We start from the raw sequence: 17,639 nt of genomic DNA, 5'->3' as shown, positions 1-17,639 counted from the left end.
TGATCACAGTTTTCTTATTAATGAAAATAAGAAAAATCAGTGAAGTTGAGATTTATTGTCGTTTTTGTGTGTTCCATATTTTCACTGATTCGCGTATGAACCTAGATGTCGTGTCATTTACCGGACATCATTCCTCCCGGCTTGAAAGAACTCGTCCTTGGCATCTTTATTCTCATAAATTAACTTCTATGACACAATTATTCTCATATATATAACGCTCTTAGGCTGTGTGTTATGGTGGGGGGCTTCGAAGCCCCTCCACAGTGCCACGTCAGCGCCACGTAGGCACTGGGGGGGAGGGGGGCATCAAAGTCTCTGGGCATAATGATCCTCTATGGTGAGGGGGCTTCGAAGCCCAACCTTTTTTATTTTTTTTTTATAAAACAAAAAAACCAATACAAATAAAAATAAAAAAACATATAAATAAAAAAACAAATACAAATAAAAATAAAAACCATACAAATAAAAATAAAAATCCTACAAATAAAAATATAACTAATGCTCGTCGTCCTCGTCCTCGTTTGCATATTTGGCCAATATATTTGCTCTTCTTTCTTCCATCACCGCCCGCGACACAGGATCTAGATGCGATAGATCTTTTGTGATGAGCTTGAGTTCCTTTTGTTTCGTTCGCTCCTTGTGGATCGCTTTGTATTCCGCAAGCATCGCCTTTCTTTCTTCGTGCACCTTCATGAGGCCCTCCTGTCTTTGTTTTTTAATGTTGGCAATCTCGGCTAGCCTCCGCTCCAAGTTTTCAAGATGCGAGCTCGTGTCGGAACTCTTAGAGGATGTGGTTCTGGACGAAGATCCTCCACCTCTAGCCGCCGCCTTGGCTTTATCTCTTCCTAACGGTCGCGGAAACTCATCCGGTTCGTCAAAAATTAATTCCGGATCCAACTCGTTTAGATTAATTTGACAACGACCATCGGACATGGGCTGCGATAGCGATTGATCGGCCGAAGTAGACGTTTTCTTTGACCGTTTGGACGGTCACGGTGGTGATGATGTCGGGACCGTATGTCACTTTGGCGAGCTTATGCATTGTCTCCAAACATCCAACATGCTAAAATCTTTATTATAAAGGGCTTTGTATTGTTTTAAGTATGCCTCCAACACATCGGCATCGCCCATGCCGCTTTTTCTGTTGTTCTGCATGTGGGTGTGAACGGCTATGAAGTCGGTTATTTGTGTGCGTAATGACTTCCATTTGTTGTAGACGGAGTCATTCCCGCGATACTCTCCTCGACCCATTAAAGCAAAGAACTTGGTGCGTATTTGTACCCAAAACTCCGGCGAATGTTTGCCGTCACCTTCGATACATATAAAAGCTTAATATTAGTAAACAAAAAAATATAACATGGAAAACATATAAATATTTTTATAATATACCTTGAATCGAGTCTTCGGAAGAGTCGATCCACGCTAAGGCTAACGCCATTACCTCGTCCGCTTCCCACATTTGTCGTTCGCCCTTTTCAGTTGTTCGAACGTCACCCGGGTTCTTTTTTTTATAACTTCTTTTTGGACGCGGGACTTGCGTTTCGGGTATTTGGGTTTGTGGTACTTGCGAGGACGTATACGGCATTGGCGCCCGAAAGAACATATCGGGGGTAAACGGTGGCATGGGTGGAGGAATCGTCGGTCGTTGTTGGTTTGCATAGAACGGGTTGCTAAGGTCGACGTTATTTGCGAGAAACTAGCCCACCACATACAACTCGGATCCCACGGGTTTTTATTTGGGTTCGGGTTTGGGTTCGGTGTTGAGCTTGAGCCCGTGTTCGGGTTTGGGTTCGGGTTCGAGTTAGGGTTCATGATTTGGTGTGAAGATGAATGGTGTGAAGATGGTTAAATTTGGTGTGAATATGAAAGTTGTTTGAGTAAAATTGAGAAAAAGGTTTGAATTTATATAGAAATGTTAATTTTAATTTTTTTTAAACGACTATATATATTACCGTTGGTGGTGGGCCCCCCCATCTCACCCCTCCTTCCGCACCCATCTTTCCCTCCACCTTTCCCCCCTCCGCGCCCCACCTATCGGCGCCCCTCGGCGGTGTTTGGAGCCCACCGTGCCTGTCTTTGTCATCATTTTCATATTTGGCCATTATCTTTACTTTTTTTTTTCTAAAAAAGCCCGCGTGGCCGGATCTAGATGTGATAGATCATTTGCGAAGAACTTGAAATCCTTGTCTCGTTGCCTCTCCAATTGAACTTTTTTTATTTCATCATGCATGGCTTTTGTATTCTGCATGCATTAATTTTCTTTCTTCATGCATTCTTGTGATTTCATCTTTTGATTGAGTCTGTTTTAACCTTGACATATCGATGAACGATTGAATAGGTGGTGGCATTACGGGTCGATGACCTTGTTGGTTGGTAAAGAAAGGGTTATTCGGGTCATTGTTATTTGCGAGCAAACTAGCTCACCACAATTGAGCAGGATCCCATGAGTTCGGGTTCAGGATCAGGTTTGGGTTCGGGCTTAGGTTTGGGTTTTGACCTCGGATTCATGGTTGTAGAAAGTTGAGAGAGTTCTTGAGTAAAATGATGGTGTAGAGAGATTTGATTGAGTAAAATTATGGTGTTTGTTTGAGATTTGGTTTGAGAATTTATAGAAAGTTGTTTGAGTAAAGCAGGAAATTTTTTTTTTAATTTTGAAACGGTAGTAAATAATAATACCATTGGGATGGAGGAGGGCCCACAAAAAGCCCATATGGCGTTGGTCTTCGTGAATCCCCCCTCCCCCCGAGCGCCCATTCAAAGCCACCCCTTGGCGGTGTTCAAGCCCAAAGGCGCCCTTGGAGCGCCCCCCAAGCCACCCATAGCTAATGGTTTAAGGGATTCTTTGGGTGTTTTTAAGAAGAAACATGTGGTGTGGATGAAAGAGGTTATGATTTGGAGAAAAGAGAGTATGGTGGGATTCTTGATGAATAATGCACCAAAAATGTGTTTGTGAGAGGATAGAGAACAAAGGAAAGAGAGTGTATTTTGGTGTGACCAAGTGCCATCTTAGTCAATCATGTAAATGACTCTTTTTTAGAAGTCTAACAAACTCTTTTACGATAACGTCACAAGTTTATTTAAAAAGGTGTATGCTTACATGTCTCTTTTATGTTTTCTTTTAACGTATAATTTGGATTTCTGCTAAACCACTGGCTCACATGATTATCTCCATTCCTCGAGTATTGAAGACCATCCTTAAAGGAAAGCTCACCATAAGTGAAAAAAACCTCATGGCCCATCCCAAAACCCTTTTTGTCACATATGAGACTTGAAGTCTTAAAAACCCAAGCAGGGCCAGCCCATGGGTGTGGCTGGATGGTCGACGGTCACAGGCCCGACACCCTGCTAGACCCGAAATTTCTTTTTTGAAAAAAATTATATTTGTTTTTATTAAAAACATTATGTATATTTAATATTTAAACACAATTACATAACCACTAGCTTGGTCTAGTGGCAAATAGATATTACTCACAATCAAGAGGCTGTGGGTTTTAGTCTTACTTTAGACATGTTTAAACTTTTTTTTTATACAAAAATTTTTACACAACTAAAATTATAACCAAGTAAGCCCATATAAAATTTAGACTGTTTAAACCCAACAATATACTACTTTTACTTAAGGCCTAAAAAAAATTTTCACCTTCGACCCAAAATTTTTTTTTGCTTTCTCGGAGCCGGCCCTGAACCCAAGATCTCTCCATTATAAAATAATCACTTGGACTGAGGATTATCAGCAAATACGCATGCTATTTTGATTTATTGAGTAAATGCCAAGTCAACCAATGGGTGTATTTCTATTAAAGATTTGCAAGTGTGTAGACAGCATGTGCTTGATGTTTTTAGTGCTTTTGTAGCCTGTTTTTGCATTTGTGGTGGCCTCTTTCTATCCTTTTTTCTCTTTTTTTTTGTCGTTTGGATATTACTGCATGTCACCAAAATCGAACACGTCCACCAGATGCCTTTTCATAGATTAATTAATGATACAAACATGCATGAGGATAGTTTTTGTTGTAGAGGGGTACTATTACCCTCCTCAGACTGTCTACATCTTACCCTCCTCAGACCCTACCATAGCTTTGCTATTGGTGGGATATACTGAGTACGATGATGATGATGATGATGAGAGGTACTATTGATGGAACTATATTCTATAGATGTATTTTAATCCAACATTGTTTGTTCTTTTGTTGGTGAGCGTATTCTTTTTCAAGAAGCATCGGGAGGGAGATGGGAAAACGGGCGGAAAATTACAACCCTAACTTCAAAAGGAGAATTATGGATTTCATGTTATGTGCAAGGAAAGCTTATAAGGCTATGTATAGTGGAGGAGCTACAAAATAAGACGATTTTTGACATGTGGTAAAAAGGGACGAGGGAAAACATCCCCAATAATTTTAAATTATTTTAAGAACCGACCAATCTTGTATTGTCATCTTATTTTTACTTCGAACTATCCTCGACTACCCTAAAGAATGGTGGCACTTACCCTGAACTACTCTAAAGAATTTTAATTTTAATTAAAAATTACTAATAAATTATAAATTTAAAATCATAAAACTAAATAAAAATGAATAAATTATCAATTAAACAATACTTTATTCATTAAAAATACATAAAAATTTTATTCGCAATTCAATCGGCTTTTAATTAACTCTCATTATCATTTCAAATGTGTCATTATCGCAAGCGTTAATTTGTCTCATCATACTTTGCCATTCCGAACACATTTGATGCTCTGTGCGGTCGCTTGATCCTCTCTCTGACACACAACAGTTCAAAACTCGTGGCGAAAAACCTAAAATTCGTTAGTTCACCGGGTCCAAGTCTTTGGTTGCTACATAAAGCTAACGTTACTACTTTTTATAACTCCATCTTGGTGACCCTATCATATTTCTCGGTTCAAAATTTAGTTTCTTCATAAGACGATGCTTTAGGGAATATATTAAAAAGTTGACAGAAATATAAGAGAGCAAAAATAGTTGAAAAATAGTGTACATATTGATGGTAGAGAGTGAGTGTATTATTGCTATATAATAAATAACAAGTTTGGTGTCGCAAGTGTTCTATTGGGCCAGCGGCACCGAACTGATCCGTAAATTTTGTTTATGTTTTTTAGTTCAGTCAGCGTAAAGAAAATAACGAAAACTGACCGAACGCCATTTTTTTAGTTCTGGTATCATAACAAACATGATGGAAACCGATAGACTACCCGTAGACTCACCGCCTCAACGTCCGGGATCGACAATGGTCAGCTTTTACCAATGCTTGAGTTTTACCGACAGACATCACCACATTGGTCCACTTCAAATTTTATAATTTTTTTGTTTTATATTTGGTTTTAATTACGGTACAATAACCCACGTTACCGAAACCGATCGAATTCGCGTCGACTTATTGGCTCAACGCTTGAGTTTTACCACTGTTTGAGTTTTACCGACCTGCCCGACGCAACGCGCCGGGTAATGTTGCGCGGGGTAAAAAAGTAGTTTATAACAGAAACAATTTAAAAGCCAAAGAAAGAAATAAATTTAATGTGCAACTGTTATGTAATAACGGTGCAACGTTCAAAAGTTTCCCACAACCATCGGGCATTAACACCCGGAAATCATGCCTATCCGGCAATTTTTTGGGGGGTGGCGGAGGTGTTCCGCGAACCCAGGGTATTGGAAGGGGTTATCCGCTTTCATCCCCTCCACTTTAAGGGTACGCTGTGGATATAATTTTTTGTTTAATTAATTAAACAAGTGAACGTGAAAATATGCCTCCTTTGTTCAATTTATGTTCTTAAACATGATTTATATTTATTTATGTTCGCTCATTATATTTGTTTATTTATGTTTATTTGTATTCATTCATTTATATTTGTTATTTACATTCGTTTATATATATATATATATACATATGTTGGCTAGTATACGTATTCAAAGTTAACTATTGTTTATATTAATTTAGAATACATTTAATTTAATATTTTTTAAATTTAAAATCTTTTGTTCATCCCATTTGGTAAGCCCCATTTTCCCATTTTAGTAACATTTAGGTAGTGTTTGGTATGTATGAATGATAGGGAGAATAGAGTGATTCATTGTACGAGAATGAAAAAAGTGGTGTTTGGTTGCTCAATGGAATGGAATCTTCCATTACATATGGAATCTCATTCCATCAAAACCATTTATTCCACCCCCACCCTCTTTTTTTCATTTCATTCCTCCTTTACCCTACTTTCTCAACACCACCACCACCACCACCTAACAACAACCACCACCAGTACCATTGCCACCAGTAACACATGATCGCCACCACCACCTTACCACCAGCGCAACCACCGCCACCATCGTCGTCGTAGCCACCACAAACATTGTCACCGTCGCCGCCTGACCATCACCGCCAGCACCACTGTCGCTGCCTGATCACCACCACCGTTGCCACCACCCTATCATCGCCATCACTACCAATGCTATCGCCGCCACCCCCACCACCACCGTCGCCACTGCCACCGTCATTTTCGTCGACGGAGCTAACACCACCACCGTCGTCATTGCGGTTTTTTTTTTTTGTAAAAAAAAATTTTATTTTGAGATAGGAGTGTTTTTATTATTTCTATTTCAATCATACAATTTTTTGGATACCAAACAACATAAAGTAATAATTCATTTCATTCCCATAAGTTAATCAAACAAAACAAAGGAATGGTAATGATCAATTTCATTCTCTTGTCCATTCCATTCCCCCTTCTTGTAAGGCCCCGAACCCGGTGACCCTACTTTAGCTTCAGATTTACTCATAAACACAGTTCTTCAAATCAGAGTTTATTAAAACTTTTCGCGGAATATAAAACGTCAATCATTTGTTACAAAACATTAAATCTTTTCTTTGATACCATAACACAAAACTTTATATTTAAAACATCTTTACTTCTTTCTTCAGATGCCAGCCGTTCAATCCATGCCGTGTGTCATCCTCATGCTAACTCTATAATCAGCTCACCTGCGTGCATACTAAAAGTCAGCTACGCTGAGTGAGTTCTAGTTAATCGAACGCCATACAATACATACACATACATACATATCCGTAGATACATATCCATACTTCACTAGTTACCCTTCTGTTCTACATTCATACATGCTATCATACTTACATACATACATATCTACAATCACTAACCTCAGTCTACCGAGAGTACGTTCATAGTTCACCGTCTATACCTGTACTCAAGGTCGTGAACACGTACAAGGTTCGCAGTCCTTACCTATGTTCACCATTTATGGTACGTACAAGGATCGCGGTCCTTCCCTATACCATAGTACATCCACAACACGTACTGTAACATCCTAAAATTTTTATATGATAAATAAAAGAAAGTTATGTTTAGTAATTTCACGTTTTAGTTATTTAATGTCGAGAAAGGAACGGGTCATGGGCTTAGATTACGTAAGATGGGTTAAATGAGAATGGGCCTTGGGTCCGTGGGCTCGAGAGATATAAATACCCATCCCGAGCCCAAAATACCATTTCACTAACTCCCTTTCACTCCCGCACCCAAACACTCTCAATTCTAGAGAGAGAAGCTAGAGAGAGAAAGTTCTCAAATCACAAATCCGAGTCCACAATCTTGTTCCTAATCGTTTTTGGTAAGTCCCTCTCGAAAATCATCCGTTTTCATAACCATTTTCGGCCTCAAATCGAGCAAAAACTCCCATTTTCGTAACTTGAGTTTTCGGGTCAAAAACCGTCTTGTTTTGGTGTCAAAATGCAGGTCTTTGTGTTTAAAATCACTAGGAATTGATAGCCCTTTCAATCCCGAACATTTCCATGTCAAAAACTTCGATTTTGGGTCAAAAATCTGGAAAATCTGGAAAACCCGTAGGTTTCTCCGTCGCCCAGCTTGAAGGCGTCGAATCAGACTTATTCGATCGAATGAGTCAACCGAATCAGTCCATTCGATCGAATAGGGAAGCAACCGAATGGTCTCCATCTTATTCGACCGAATGAGCTTCATATCCGACCGAACGAGTTCCTATTCGATCGAACAAGTGCCATGTCCGACCGAACGAGTTTTCCCAACTGGTTCGATCGAGTGTGTGTCTAGTTCGATCGAGTGTGCCTCAGATTCGATCGAATATGTCCCTATTCGACCGAATCAAGCCAGAACCAAGCCGAACGAGTTTTCCCAACTGGTTCGATCGAGTGTGTGTCTAGTTCGATCGAGTGTGTCTCAGATTCGATCGGATATGTCCCTATTCGACCGAATCAAGCCCGAACCAAGCTGTTTCCAAGTTCGCCTAAGGTTTAACTTCGCCTGAAGTGAAGTTCGTTTAGAAAATAAATTAAAAACCTAATGGAAAATGTGTTAAGGCAGTTATCGAAAATAAAATTTTTCCAAGCTGACCTGGCAGCTTAACCCCAGCCAGGGGCTCTGCCCCTTGGACCCCGCTAGGGGCTGCCGCCCCTAGAACCCCGCTGCCAGGGGCGCTGCCCCCGGACCCCCGTTCGTTGTGGGTCATATATAGATAGAAATACAAAACGAGTAGTAGTAGTAGTTAATTGATATGTGTAAATATTATACAGTTAGCCGAGCCCAGTTAAAGAAAGGAATTACGATCAACGGCGAGCGTAACAGGATCCAGGTGAGTTTCTAGCCCCATTCCTTGTTATGTTTTCGGGGCTGTGTGCATACTTGATGTGTTGTTAATACATTTATCCAAAGTGATAAGTGTATGCCATAGGTGATATATGTGATATGTATGAATGATTGCTTGATGGTTCGTGAACGATCTTCGGATATTGCACGTACTGTCAGGTTGTAACGTTATAAATATGGCAAGTATGATATGTATGTTTATGTGTATGAACGTAAGAAAGTTAATAAAAGAAGGAAATGACGGTTGTATGGTTGTATGGTTACGAAAGGGGTACCGAGCCCTAATAATACTCGAGGTATGATGTATGGTTGTATGGTAACGAAGAGGGAATCGAACCCTACTAATATTCGAAAACATGGGACCAGACCCTAATAATATCTGTGATGTTAGGGACCAGACCCTAATAATATCTGTGATGTTAGGGACCAGACCCTCATAATATCTGTGATGATAGGGACCAGACCCTTATAATATCTGTGATGTTAGGGACCAGACCCTTATAATATCTGTGATGTTAGGGACCAGACCCTTATAATATCTGTGAGGTTATAGGGCGAAAGGCTCTTTAAAACGTATGATTATGAATGTAAAGAAAGTATGTAAGTAAGAAAGAAAGTATGTAAGTAAGAATGAAGGTATGAGTACTTATGTGTGTATGAAAGAAAGTTATGAGGTTAAGTACGTATGTATGTAACAAGGTATTGTATGGTAGTGTATGATTAACTAGAACTCACTCAGCGTAGCTGACTTTTAGTATGCACGCAGGTGAGTAGGATGAGACAGCTGGCTTGAGTGGAGGACACATGGCAGAAGACTAAAGCCTGGCATCTGAAGATCCGATATGTTTTATAAGTTACGTTCTGATTTTGAAAGACAAGAGGAATGTTTAAAGACATGATTATGAATTGATATGTAATGTTTTATGAAAGCTTTATATTCCGCGTAAAGTTTTTAATTAACTCTGATATTTAGAACTGTGTTTATGAGTAAATCCAACACGAAAGTAGGGTTACCGGTAACGGGGCCTTACAAGTTGGTATCAGAGCAAAGTTCGAGAGATTTAAGCATCCTACATGCTTAGACTCGAACAGAGAATGGGATTTAAGTAAGAAAGGAAAGAAGATGCCAGTTCAAGAATGCCATGTGTCGCTCAAGCAAGATCAGTAAAGGTAAAGTGCATGATTAAATGATGTATGTTAATAAGAAAGAAAGGATATGTGAACGATAGGGATAGGAATAATTGACTGTTTAAATTGACAAACTGCTTAAGTAGAACCAGCACAAATAGACTCATAAAGGGAAGTGTATATGACACGGAAAGTAACGTGATCAGCTAATCACAACTGGCCACTGTTATTACCTGTTAGCCTTACTATCCTTGTACTAGATAGTTCCTTGAGTGATGATGTTTGTGTTTTTCCCTTTAGAATACTGATGGCTGGAGCTGGAGAATTTGTTGAAGCTGGGGGTCGCACTGGACGTCGTGGCAGGCCTCGTCTTGTCCGGCAACCCTCGGTAGAAGAAGCTTCCCACACCGAAGATGAAGGAAGCGCAGCTGGAGGAGACCAGAACAACAACGAGGAAGTTCAACTTAGCCCTGCAGTTCAAGCAGCCATTGTTCAGGCTGTAGTTGCTGCTGTGAAGAACCTGAATCCCGAAGGATCTGCTGGAAGCCGTGAACGAACTGCTGAAGGAGCGGGTGGTGATGGTAGAAGGGATGGGGAAGGTGAAAGAGGGGCCTCGAGTGGGGATAAGTCTGTGAAAGTCGATGATAGGAGAGGAGGACAAGGTGGGTGCAGCTATAAGTCCTTCAAAGGTTGTGACCCGCCTAAGCTGACTGGTTTAGGAGACGCAATCGCTACTCTCCAGTGGATAACCGCTATGGACAAGGTTATCCGCATTAGCGAATGCCGTCCCGACCAAGCTGTGGGCTATGCTACTCAGTCATTCATAGATGAGGCTATGTATTGGTGGGAGAGTGTGGAGCAGAGGAAGACCCGTGAAGAGATCAAAGGGATGAAGTGGGAAGATTTGAAAGAGTTGGTAATGAAGAAGTTCTGTGCAGATGCCGAGGTTGAAAGAACGGAGATGAAGTTCCAGAATTTAAAAGCCGGTATGATGACGCATCGTGAGTATACCACGGAGTTCAACCGACTATCTAGGTTGGTGCCTGACATGGTTGACACTGAGGTCAAGAGAATCAAGTGTTATGTGAGGGGGTTGCCACAAAAGGTCCGCATGTTAGTCAGGGCGATTCAACCTGCTACTTTTGATTCGGCTGTTGGACTCGCGGAAATGGTCTATGCTGACGTGGCCGCGGATGATAGGGTGGAAAGGGACGAAGAGAAAGAGAAGAAAGGGGTCACTCCTGCTAAACGACCCGGTACTCAGTTATGGAACTCCAGGGATAAGAAACAGAAAGTGTGGGAGAAGAGATCGTGTAAGACCTGCGGAAAGAGGCATGGTGGTGAGTGCAAGTGGGGTAAAAGTTCTAATGTTTGTCTCAAATGTGGAAAGGCTCATGGTGGAGAATGCAGAATGGGGTCGAATGCCTGTTATAAGTGTGGGAAGGTAGGGCATTATGCCAATGAGTGCAGTGCGAAGCCAGCATGTTACAAATGTGGCAAGACAGGCCATATGTCAAGGGAGTGCACTGAAGGTGTAGCTGGAGGTAGTGGAAAGAAGGATGCCGATCAAGCTAGGCCCAGAACTAGAGCCTACATGCTGACCCAGGAACAAGCCAGGCAGATTCCGGATGTCGTCACAGGTACGTTTCTAGTGAACGATGTTTCCGCTTCTGTATTATTTGATTCTGGTGCGAATAGAAGTTTTGTAGCTACGACGTTTAGTAAACTAGCTAAAATGAAAGGCTGCCGAGTGTCTGAAACTTTTGTAGTAGAAACCGCAAGTGACACTTCGGTGAAAATAACAAAAATGGTGAAGAATTGTAAGATAGAGTTAGAGGGACATGAGTTCCCTGTTACTTTGTATGTTATGGCCTTAGGAGGGTTCGATGTAGTCTTGGGTATGGATTGGTTGTCTGAGTTTGAGGCTCAGATAGTATGCAAAAGTAAGATGATAAGGTTAAAGTCATTGGATGGTAGTGCGGTGACGGTTTATGGTGATAAGGAGAGTTATGGACTTAATGTCATTTCGATGATAAAAGCCGAGGGTTTGTTAAGGCGAGGGTGCGGTGCCTACCTGGCGTATGTTGTCAACGCTACGGCCGAGACGAAAGAAATGAAGGATGTTCCTATTGTGCGCGACTACCCAGAAGTATTCCCTGAGGATCTTCCGGGGCTGCCACCGGAGCGAGAAATAGAATTTCAGATAGATTTAATACCAGGAGCCCAGCCCGTCGCGAAAGCGCCTTACCGTCTAGCACCGTCCGAGATGAAGGAATTAATGTCCCAACTGCAAGAACTCCTCGACAAGGGTTTTATCAGACCGAGTGTTTCTCCATGGGGCGCACCGGTTTTGTTTGTGAAGAAAAAGGATGGAAGTATGAGAATGTGCATAGACTATCGTGAGTTGAATAAGCTTACGGTAAAGAATAGATACCCCTTGCCTAGGATTGACGATCTGTTTGACCAACTGCAAGGTTCGAGTTGGTTCTCACGAATAGATCTCAGATCAGGCTACCATCAGCTGAAGGTGAAAGAGGTAGACATCCCTAAAACAGCGTTCCGAACGCGGTATGGACACTACGAGTTCCTTGTAATGTCATTCGGTCTAACAAATGCTCCTGCAGCATTTATGGACATGATGAATAGGGTGTGTCGACCGATGTTGGATAAGTCGGTTATCGTCTTCATCGATGACATATTGATTTATTCAAAGAGTGAGTCTGACCATGCCGAGCATCTGAGAGAGGTATTGGAAGTTCTGAAGAAAGAAAGGTTGTACGCCAAGTTTTCGAAGTGCGCGTTCTGGTTAAGAGAAGTGCAATTTTTAGGTCATGTGGTTAATCCGGAGGGGATTACCGTGGACCCAGCTAAGATTGAAGCGATAACGAATTGGAAGACTCCGCAGAATCCGACTGATATACGAAGCTTCCTAGGGTTAGCTGGCTACTATAGGAGATTCATCGAAGGTTTCTCCAAGATAGCCGCACCGCTGACCGGTATGACCCGAAAGTCGATAGTATTCAGTTGGGGAAAATTTCAAGAAGAAGCCTTTGAAGAGTTAAAGAGAAGACTCACGCAAGCTCCAATCCTTACTTTACCCGATGGTGATGAGGATTTTGTTGTTTGTGCTGATGCCTCGCATCAAGGGTTAGGTTGCGTGTTGATGCAACGAGGGAAGGTGATAGCCTACGCGTCTAGACAGTTGAAGGTCCATGAGAGTACTTATCCGACGCATGATTTGGAGTTAGCAGCTGTAGTGCATGCTCTTAAGATATGGAGGCATTATCTGTACGGCACTAAGTGTACTATCTATACCGATCATAAGAGTTTAAAGTACTTCTTCGAGCAGAAAGAACTGAACATGAGGCAGAGAAGATGGTTAGAATTGATAAAGGATTACGACTGTGAGATTAAGTATTACCCCGGTAAAGCTAACGTGGTCGCTGATGCGTTAAGTCGGAAGAATGAGGAAGTCCTTGCAACAGTGAAGTCATACAAGTTGATCATGAACCCGAGTCTTTTTGAAGAAATCATCAAGGTGCAGTCAGAAGTGTTAATAGATGAAGGGTTAGTAAAGAAGGAAAGGATTTATGGCCAGCAAGATGAGTTGATGGAAAACACTCATGGAGTTAAGACTAGGTTCGACCGTATGTGGATCCCACGCCATGGTGATCTTAGAAGTCGAATCTTAGATGAAGCTCATAAGTCAAGGTACTCAATCCATCCAGGAGCTACAAAGATGTACCAAGACTTGAAAAGAGATTACTGGTGGCCAGGATTGAAGAGCGATGTAGTGGATTATGTTGGTAAGTGCTTAACTTGCTTACAAGTCAAAGCCGAACACCAAAAGCCTTGTGGGAAGATGCAACCGCTAGAGATACCTGAGTGGAAATGGGAACACATCACCATGGATTTCATAACTAAGCTACCTCGTACAGCTAAGCAACATGATACCATCTGGGTGATTGTGGACCGTTTGACCAAGAGTGCTCACTTTCTGCCCATACGAGAGGCCATCTCGTCAGAAACGTTAGCAAGCTTGTTCATTAAAAAAATTGTAACCAAGCATGGAGTACCGTTATCGATCGTGTCTGATAGGGATACACGGTTTACTTCGAGGTTCTGGAAGAAATTTCATGAAGCTATGGGGACGAGGTTGAACATCAGTACGGCGTATCATCCTCAAACCGATGGACAGTCTGAAAGGACGATCCAAACCCTTGAGGATATGCTACGTGCTTGCGTTTTAGATTTTGGTGGAAGTTGGGATGATCATCTGCATCTGGCAGAGTTCTCCTATAACAACAGTTACCATTCGAGTATTGGTATGCCACCGTTTGAGATGCTGTACGGTAGACGATGTAGAACCCCGGTGTGTTGGGGTGAGATTGGTCAGAAGGAAATGGGAAGTATAGAAGTGGTTCAAGAAACGTCTTCAAAGTTCGATCAGATCAAAGCAAGAATGAAAGCCGCTCAAGACAGACAAAAGTCTTATGCGGATAAGCGGCGACGACCAATTGAGTTTAACGTTGGCGACTATGTGATGCTTAAGGTCTCGCCTTGGAAGGGGATTATCCGTTTTAGGAAAAGAGGAAAGTTGAGTCCGAGGTACATTGGACCGTTCAAGATTGTAAAACGTGTGGGTGAAGTAGCTTACAAACTGGATTTACCCGATGAGTTAGAAGGAATTCATTCAACCTTCCATGTTTCTCATCTGAGGAAGTGTCTAGCTGATGACACGTCTCACGTGCCCTTAATGGACATCGAGGTTGATGAACAATTGAACTACATCGAGCAACCGATAAAGATCGTTGATCGCAAGGAGAAGCAGCTTCGTCACAAGATTATACCCTTGGTCAAAGTGATATGGAAACACCGCAAGGGATCAGATGCTACTTGGGAAGTCGAGGATGAGATGCGCAAGTTTTACCCTAGTTTGTTTATGTAATAGTTAGGTTTCGGGGACGAAACCTCTTTAAGGGAGGAAGACTTGTAACATCCTAAAATTTTTATATGATAAATAAAAGAAAGTTATGTTTAGTAATTTCACGTTTTAGTTATTTAATGTCGAGAAAGGAACGGGTCATGGGCTTAGATTACGTAAGATGGGTTAAATGAGAATGGGCCTTGGGTCCGTGGGCTCGAGAGATATAAATACCCATCCCGAGCCCAAAATACCATTTCACTAACTCCCTTTCACTCCCGCACCCAAACACTCTCAATTCTAGAGAGAGAAGCTAGAGAGAGAAAGTTCTCAAATCACAAATCCGAGTCCACAATCTTGTTCCTAATCGTTTTTGGTAAGTCCCTCTCGAAAATCATCCGTTTTCATAACCATTTTCGGCCTCAAATCGAGCAAAAACTCCCATTTTCGTAACTTGAGTTTTCGGGTCAAAAACCGTCTTGTTTTGGTGTCAAAATGCAGGTCTTTGTGTTTAAAATCACTAGGAATTGATAGCCCTTTCAATCCCGAACATTTCCATGTCAAAAACTTCGATTTTGGGTCAAAAATCTGGAAAATCTGGAAAACCCGTAGGTTTCTCCGTCGCCCAGCTTGAAGGCGTCGAATCAGACTTATTCGATCGAATGAGTCAACCGAATCAGTCCATTCGATCGAATAGGGAAGCAACCGAATGGTCTCCATCTTATTCGACCGAATGAGCTTCATATCCGACCGAACGAGTTCCTATTCGATCGAACAAGTGCCATGTCCGACCGAACGAGTTTTCCCAACTGGTTCGATCGAGTGTGTGTCTAGTTCGATCGAGTGTGCCTCAGATTCGATCGAATATGTCCCTATTCGACCGAATCAAGCCAGAACCAAGCCGAACGAGTTTTCCCAACTGGTTCGATCGAGTGTGTGTCTAGTTCGATCGAGTGTGTCTCAGATTCGATCGGATATGTCCCTATTCGACCGAATCAAGCCCGAACCAAGCTGTTTCCAAGTTCGCCTAAGGTTTAACTTCGCCTGAAGTGAAGTTCGTTTAGAAAATAAATTAAAAACCTAATGGAAAATGTGTTAAGGCAGTTATCGAAAATAAAATTTTTCCAAGCTGACCTGGCAGCTTAACCCCAGCCAGGGGCTCTGCCCCTTGGACCCCGCTAGGGGCTGCCGCCCCTAGAACCCCGCTGCCAGGGGCGCTGCCCCCGGACCCCCGTTCGTTGTGGGTCATATATAGATAGAAATACAAAACGAGTAGTAGTAGTAGTTAATTGATATGTGTAAATATTATACAGTTAGCCGAGCCCAGTTAAAGAAAGGAATTACGATCAACGGCGAGCGTAACAGGATCCAGGTGAGTTTCTAGCCCCATTCCTTGTTATGTTTTCGGGGCTGTGTGCATACTTGATGTGTTGTTAATACATTTATCCAAAGTGATAAGTGTATGCCATAGGTGATATATGTGATATGTATGAATGATTGCTTGATGGTTCGTGAACGATCTTCGGATATTGCACGTACTGTCAGGTTGTAACGTTATAAATATGGCAAGTATGATATGTATGTTTATGTGTATGAACGTAAGAAAGTTAATAAAAGAAGGAAATGACGGTTGTATGGTTGTATGGTTACGAAAGGGGTACCGAGCCCTAATAATACTCGAGGTATGATGTATGGTTGTATGGTAACGAAGAGGGAATCGAACCCTACTAATATTCGAAAACATGGGACCAGACCCTAATAATATCTGTGATGTTAGGGACCAGACCCTAATAATATCTGTGATGTTAGGGACCAGACCCTCATAATATCTGTGATGATAGGGACCAGACCCTTATAATATCTGTGATGTTAGGGACCAGACCCTTATAATATCTGTGATGTTAGGGACCAGACCCTTATAATATCTGTGAGGTTATAGGGCGAAAGGCTCTTTAAAACGTATGATTATGAATGTAAAGAAAGTATGTAAGTAAGAAAGAAAGTATGTAAGTAAGAATGAAGGTATGAGTACTTATGTGTGTATGAAAGAAAGTTATGAGGTTAAGTACGTATGTATGTAACAAGGTATTGTATGGTAGTGTATGATTAACTAGAACTCACTCAGCGTAGCTGACTTTTAGTATGCACGCAGGTGAGTAGGATGAGACAGCTGGCTTGAGTGGAGGACACATGGCAGAAGACTAAAGCCTGGCATCTGAAGATCCGATATGTTTTATAAGTTACGTTCTGATTTTGAAAGACAAGAGGAATGTTTAAAGACATGATTATGAATTGATATGTAATGTTTTATGAAAGCTTTATATTCCGCGTAAAGTTTTTAATTAACTCTGATATTTAGAACTGTGTTTATGAGTAAATCCAACACGAAAGTAGGGTTACCGGTAACGGGGCCTTACACGTACAAGGTTCACAGTCCTTCCCTATGTTGCAACCTAATTCATAGCACGTATGAGGTTCGCAATCCTCCCCTATGCTACAAATACAGCACGTATAAGGTTCACAGTCCTTTCCTATGCTGCAACCTAATTCATAGCACGTACGAGGTTCGCAGTCCTCCCCTATGCTACAAATACAGCACGTATAAGGTTCACAGTCCTTTCCTATGCTGCAACCTAATTCATAGCACGTACGAGGTTCGCAGTCCTCCCCTATGCTACAAATACAGCACGTATAAGGTTCACAGTCCTTTCCTATGCTGACGCCTATCTACATTACGTATAAGGTTCGCAGTCCTTATCTACGTTTACATATATCATCTACTTCACGTATAAGGCTCGCAGTCCTTAACTACGCCATCACCAGCCGAGTCTATGTCCGACAGAAGCTAGAGGGATTTGCCATCCTAACTTACTATGTCGAACTTAGAACTCACATGCCATTCGTGTACCTGTATACACATACTTACATTATAACATAAGAACACTC

At 41.6% G+C, this 17,639-nt stretch overlaps 1 protein-coding gene across 1 annotated transcript; it reads right to left on the bottom strand.

The window, feature by feature from the left end:
- Positions 1-1,020: 1,020 nt before the first annotated feature.
- LOC143544533 (glutathione S-transferase T3-like) lies at positions 1,021-1,459 on the bottom strand. The gene is made up of 2 exons (XM_077036621.1): positions 1,390-1,459; positions 1,021-1,310 (listed from the first exon to the last, which is right to left on the bottom strand). Exons 1-2 carry the CDS (start codon positions 1,457-1,459, stop codon positions 1,021-1,023), a joined length of 360 nt encoding a protein of 119 aa, XP_076892736.1.
- Between the last annotated feature and the right edge of the window lie 16,180 nt (positions 1,460-17,639).

Source organism: Bidens hawaiensis, unplaced genomic scaffold, assembly GCF_021521415.1.
Source record: "Bidens hawaiensis isolate Kalapana, Puna unplaced genomic scaffold, B.hawaiensis_p1.1 tig00013614_1, whole genome shotgun sequence".
Taxonomy (NCBI): Eukaryota; Viridiplantae; Streptophyta; class Magnoliopsida; order Asterales; family Asteraceae; genus Bidens; species Bidens hawaiensis.
The sequence above is the reverse complement of the archived record's forward strand: the minus strand, read 5'-3'. Positions and strand labels throughout refer to the sequence as shown.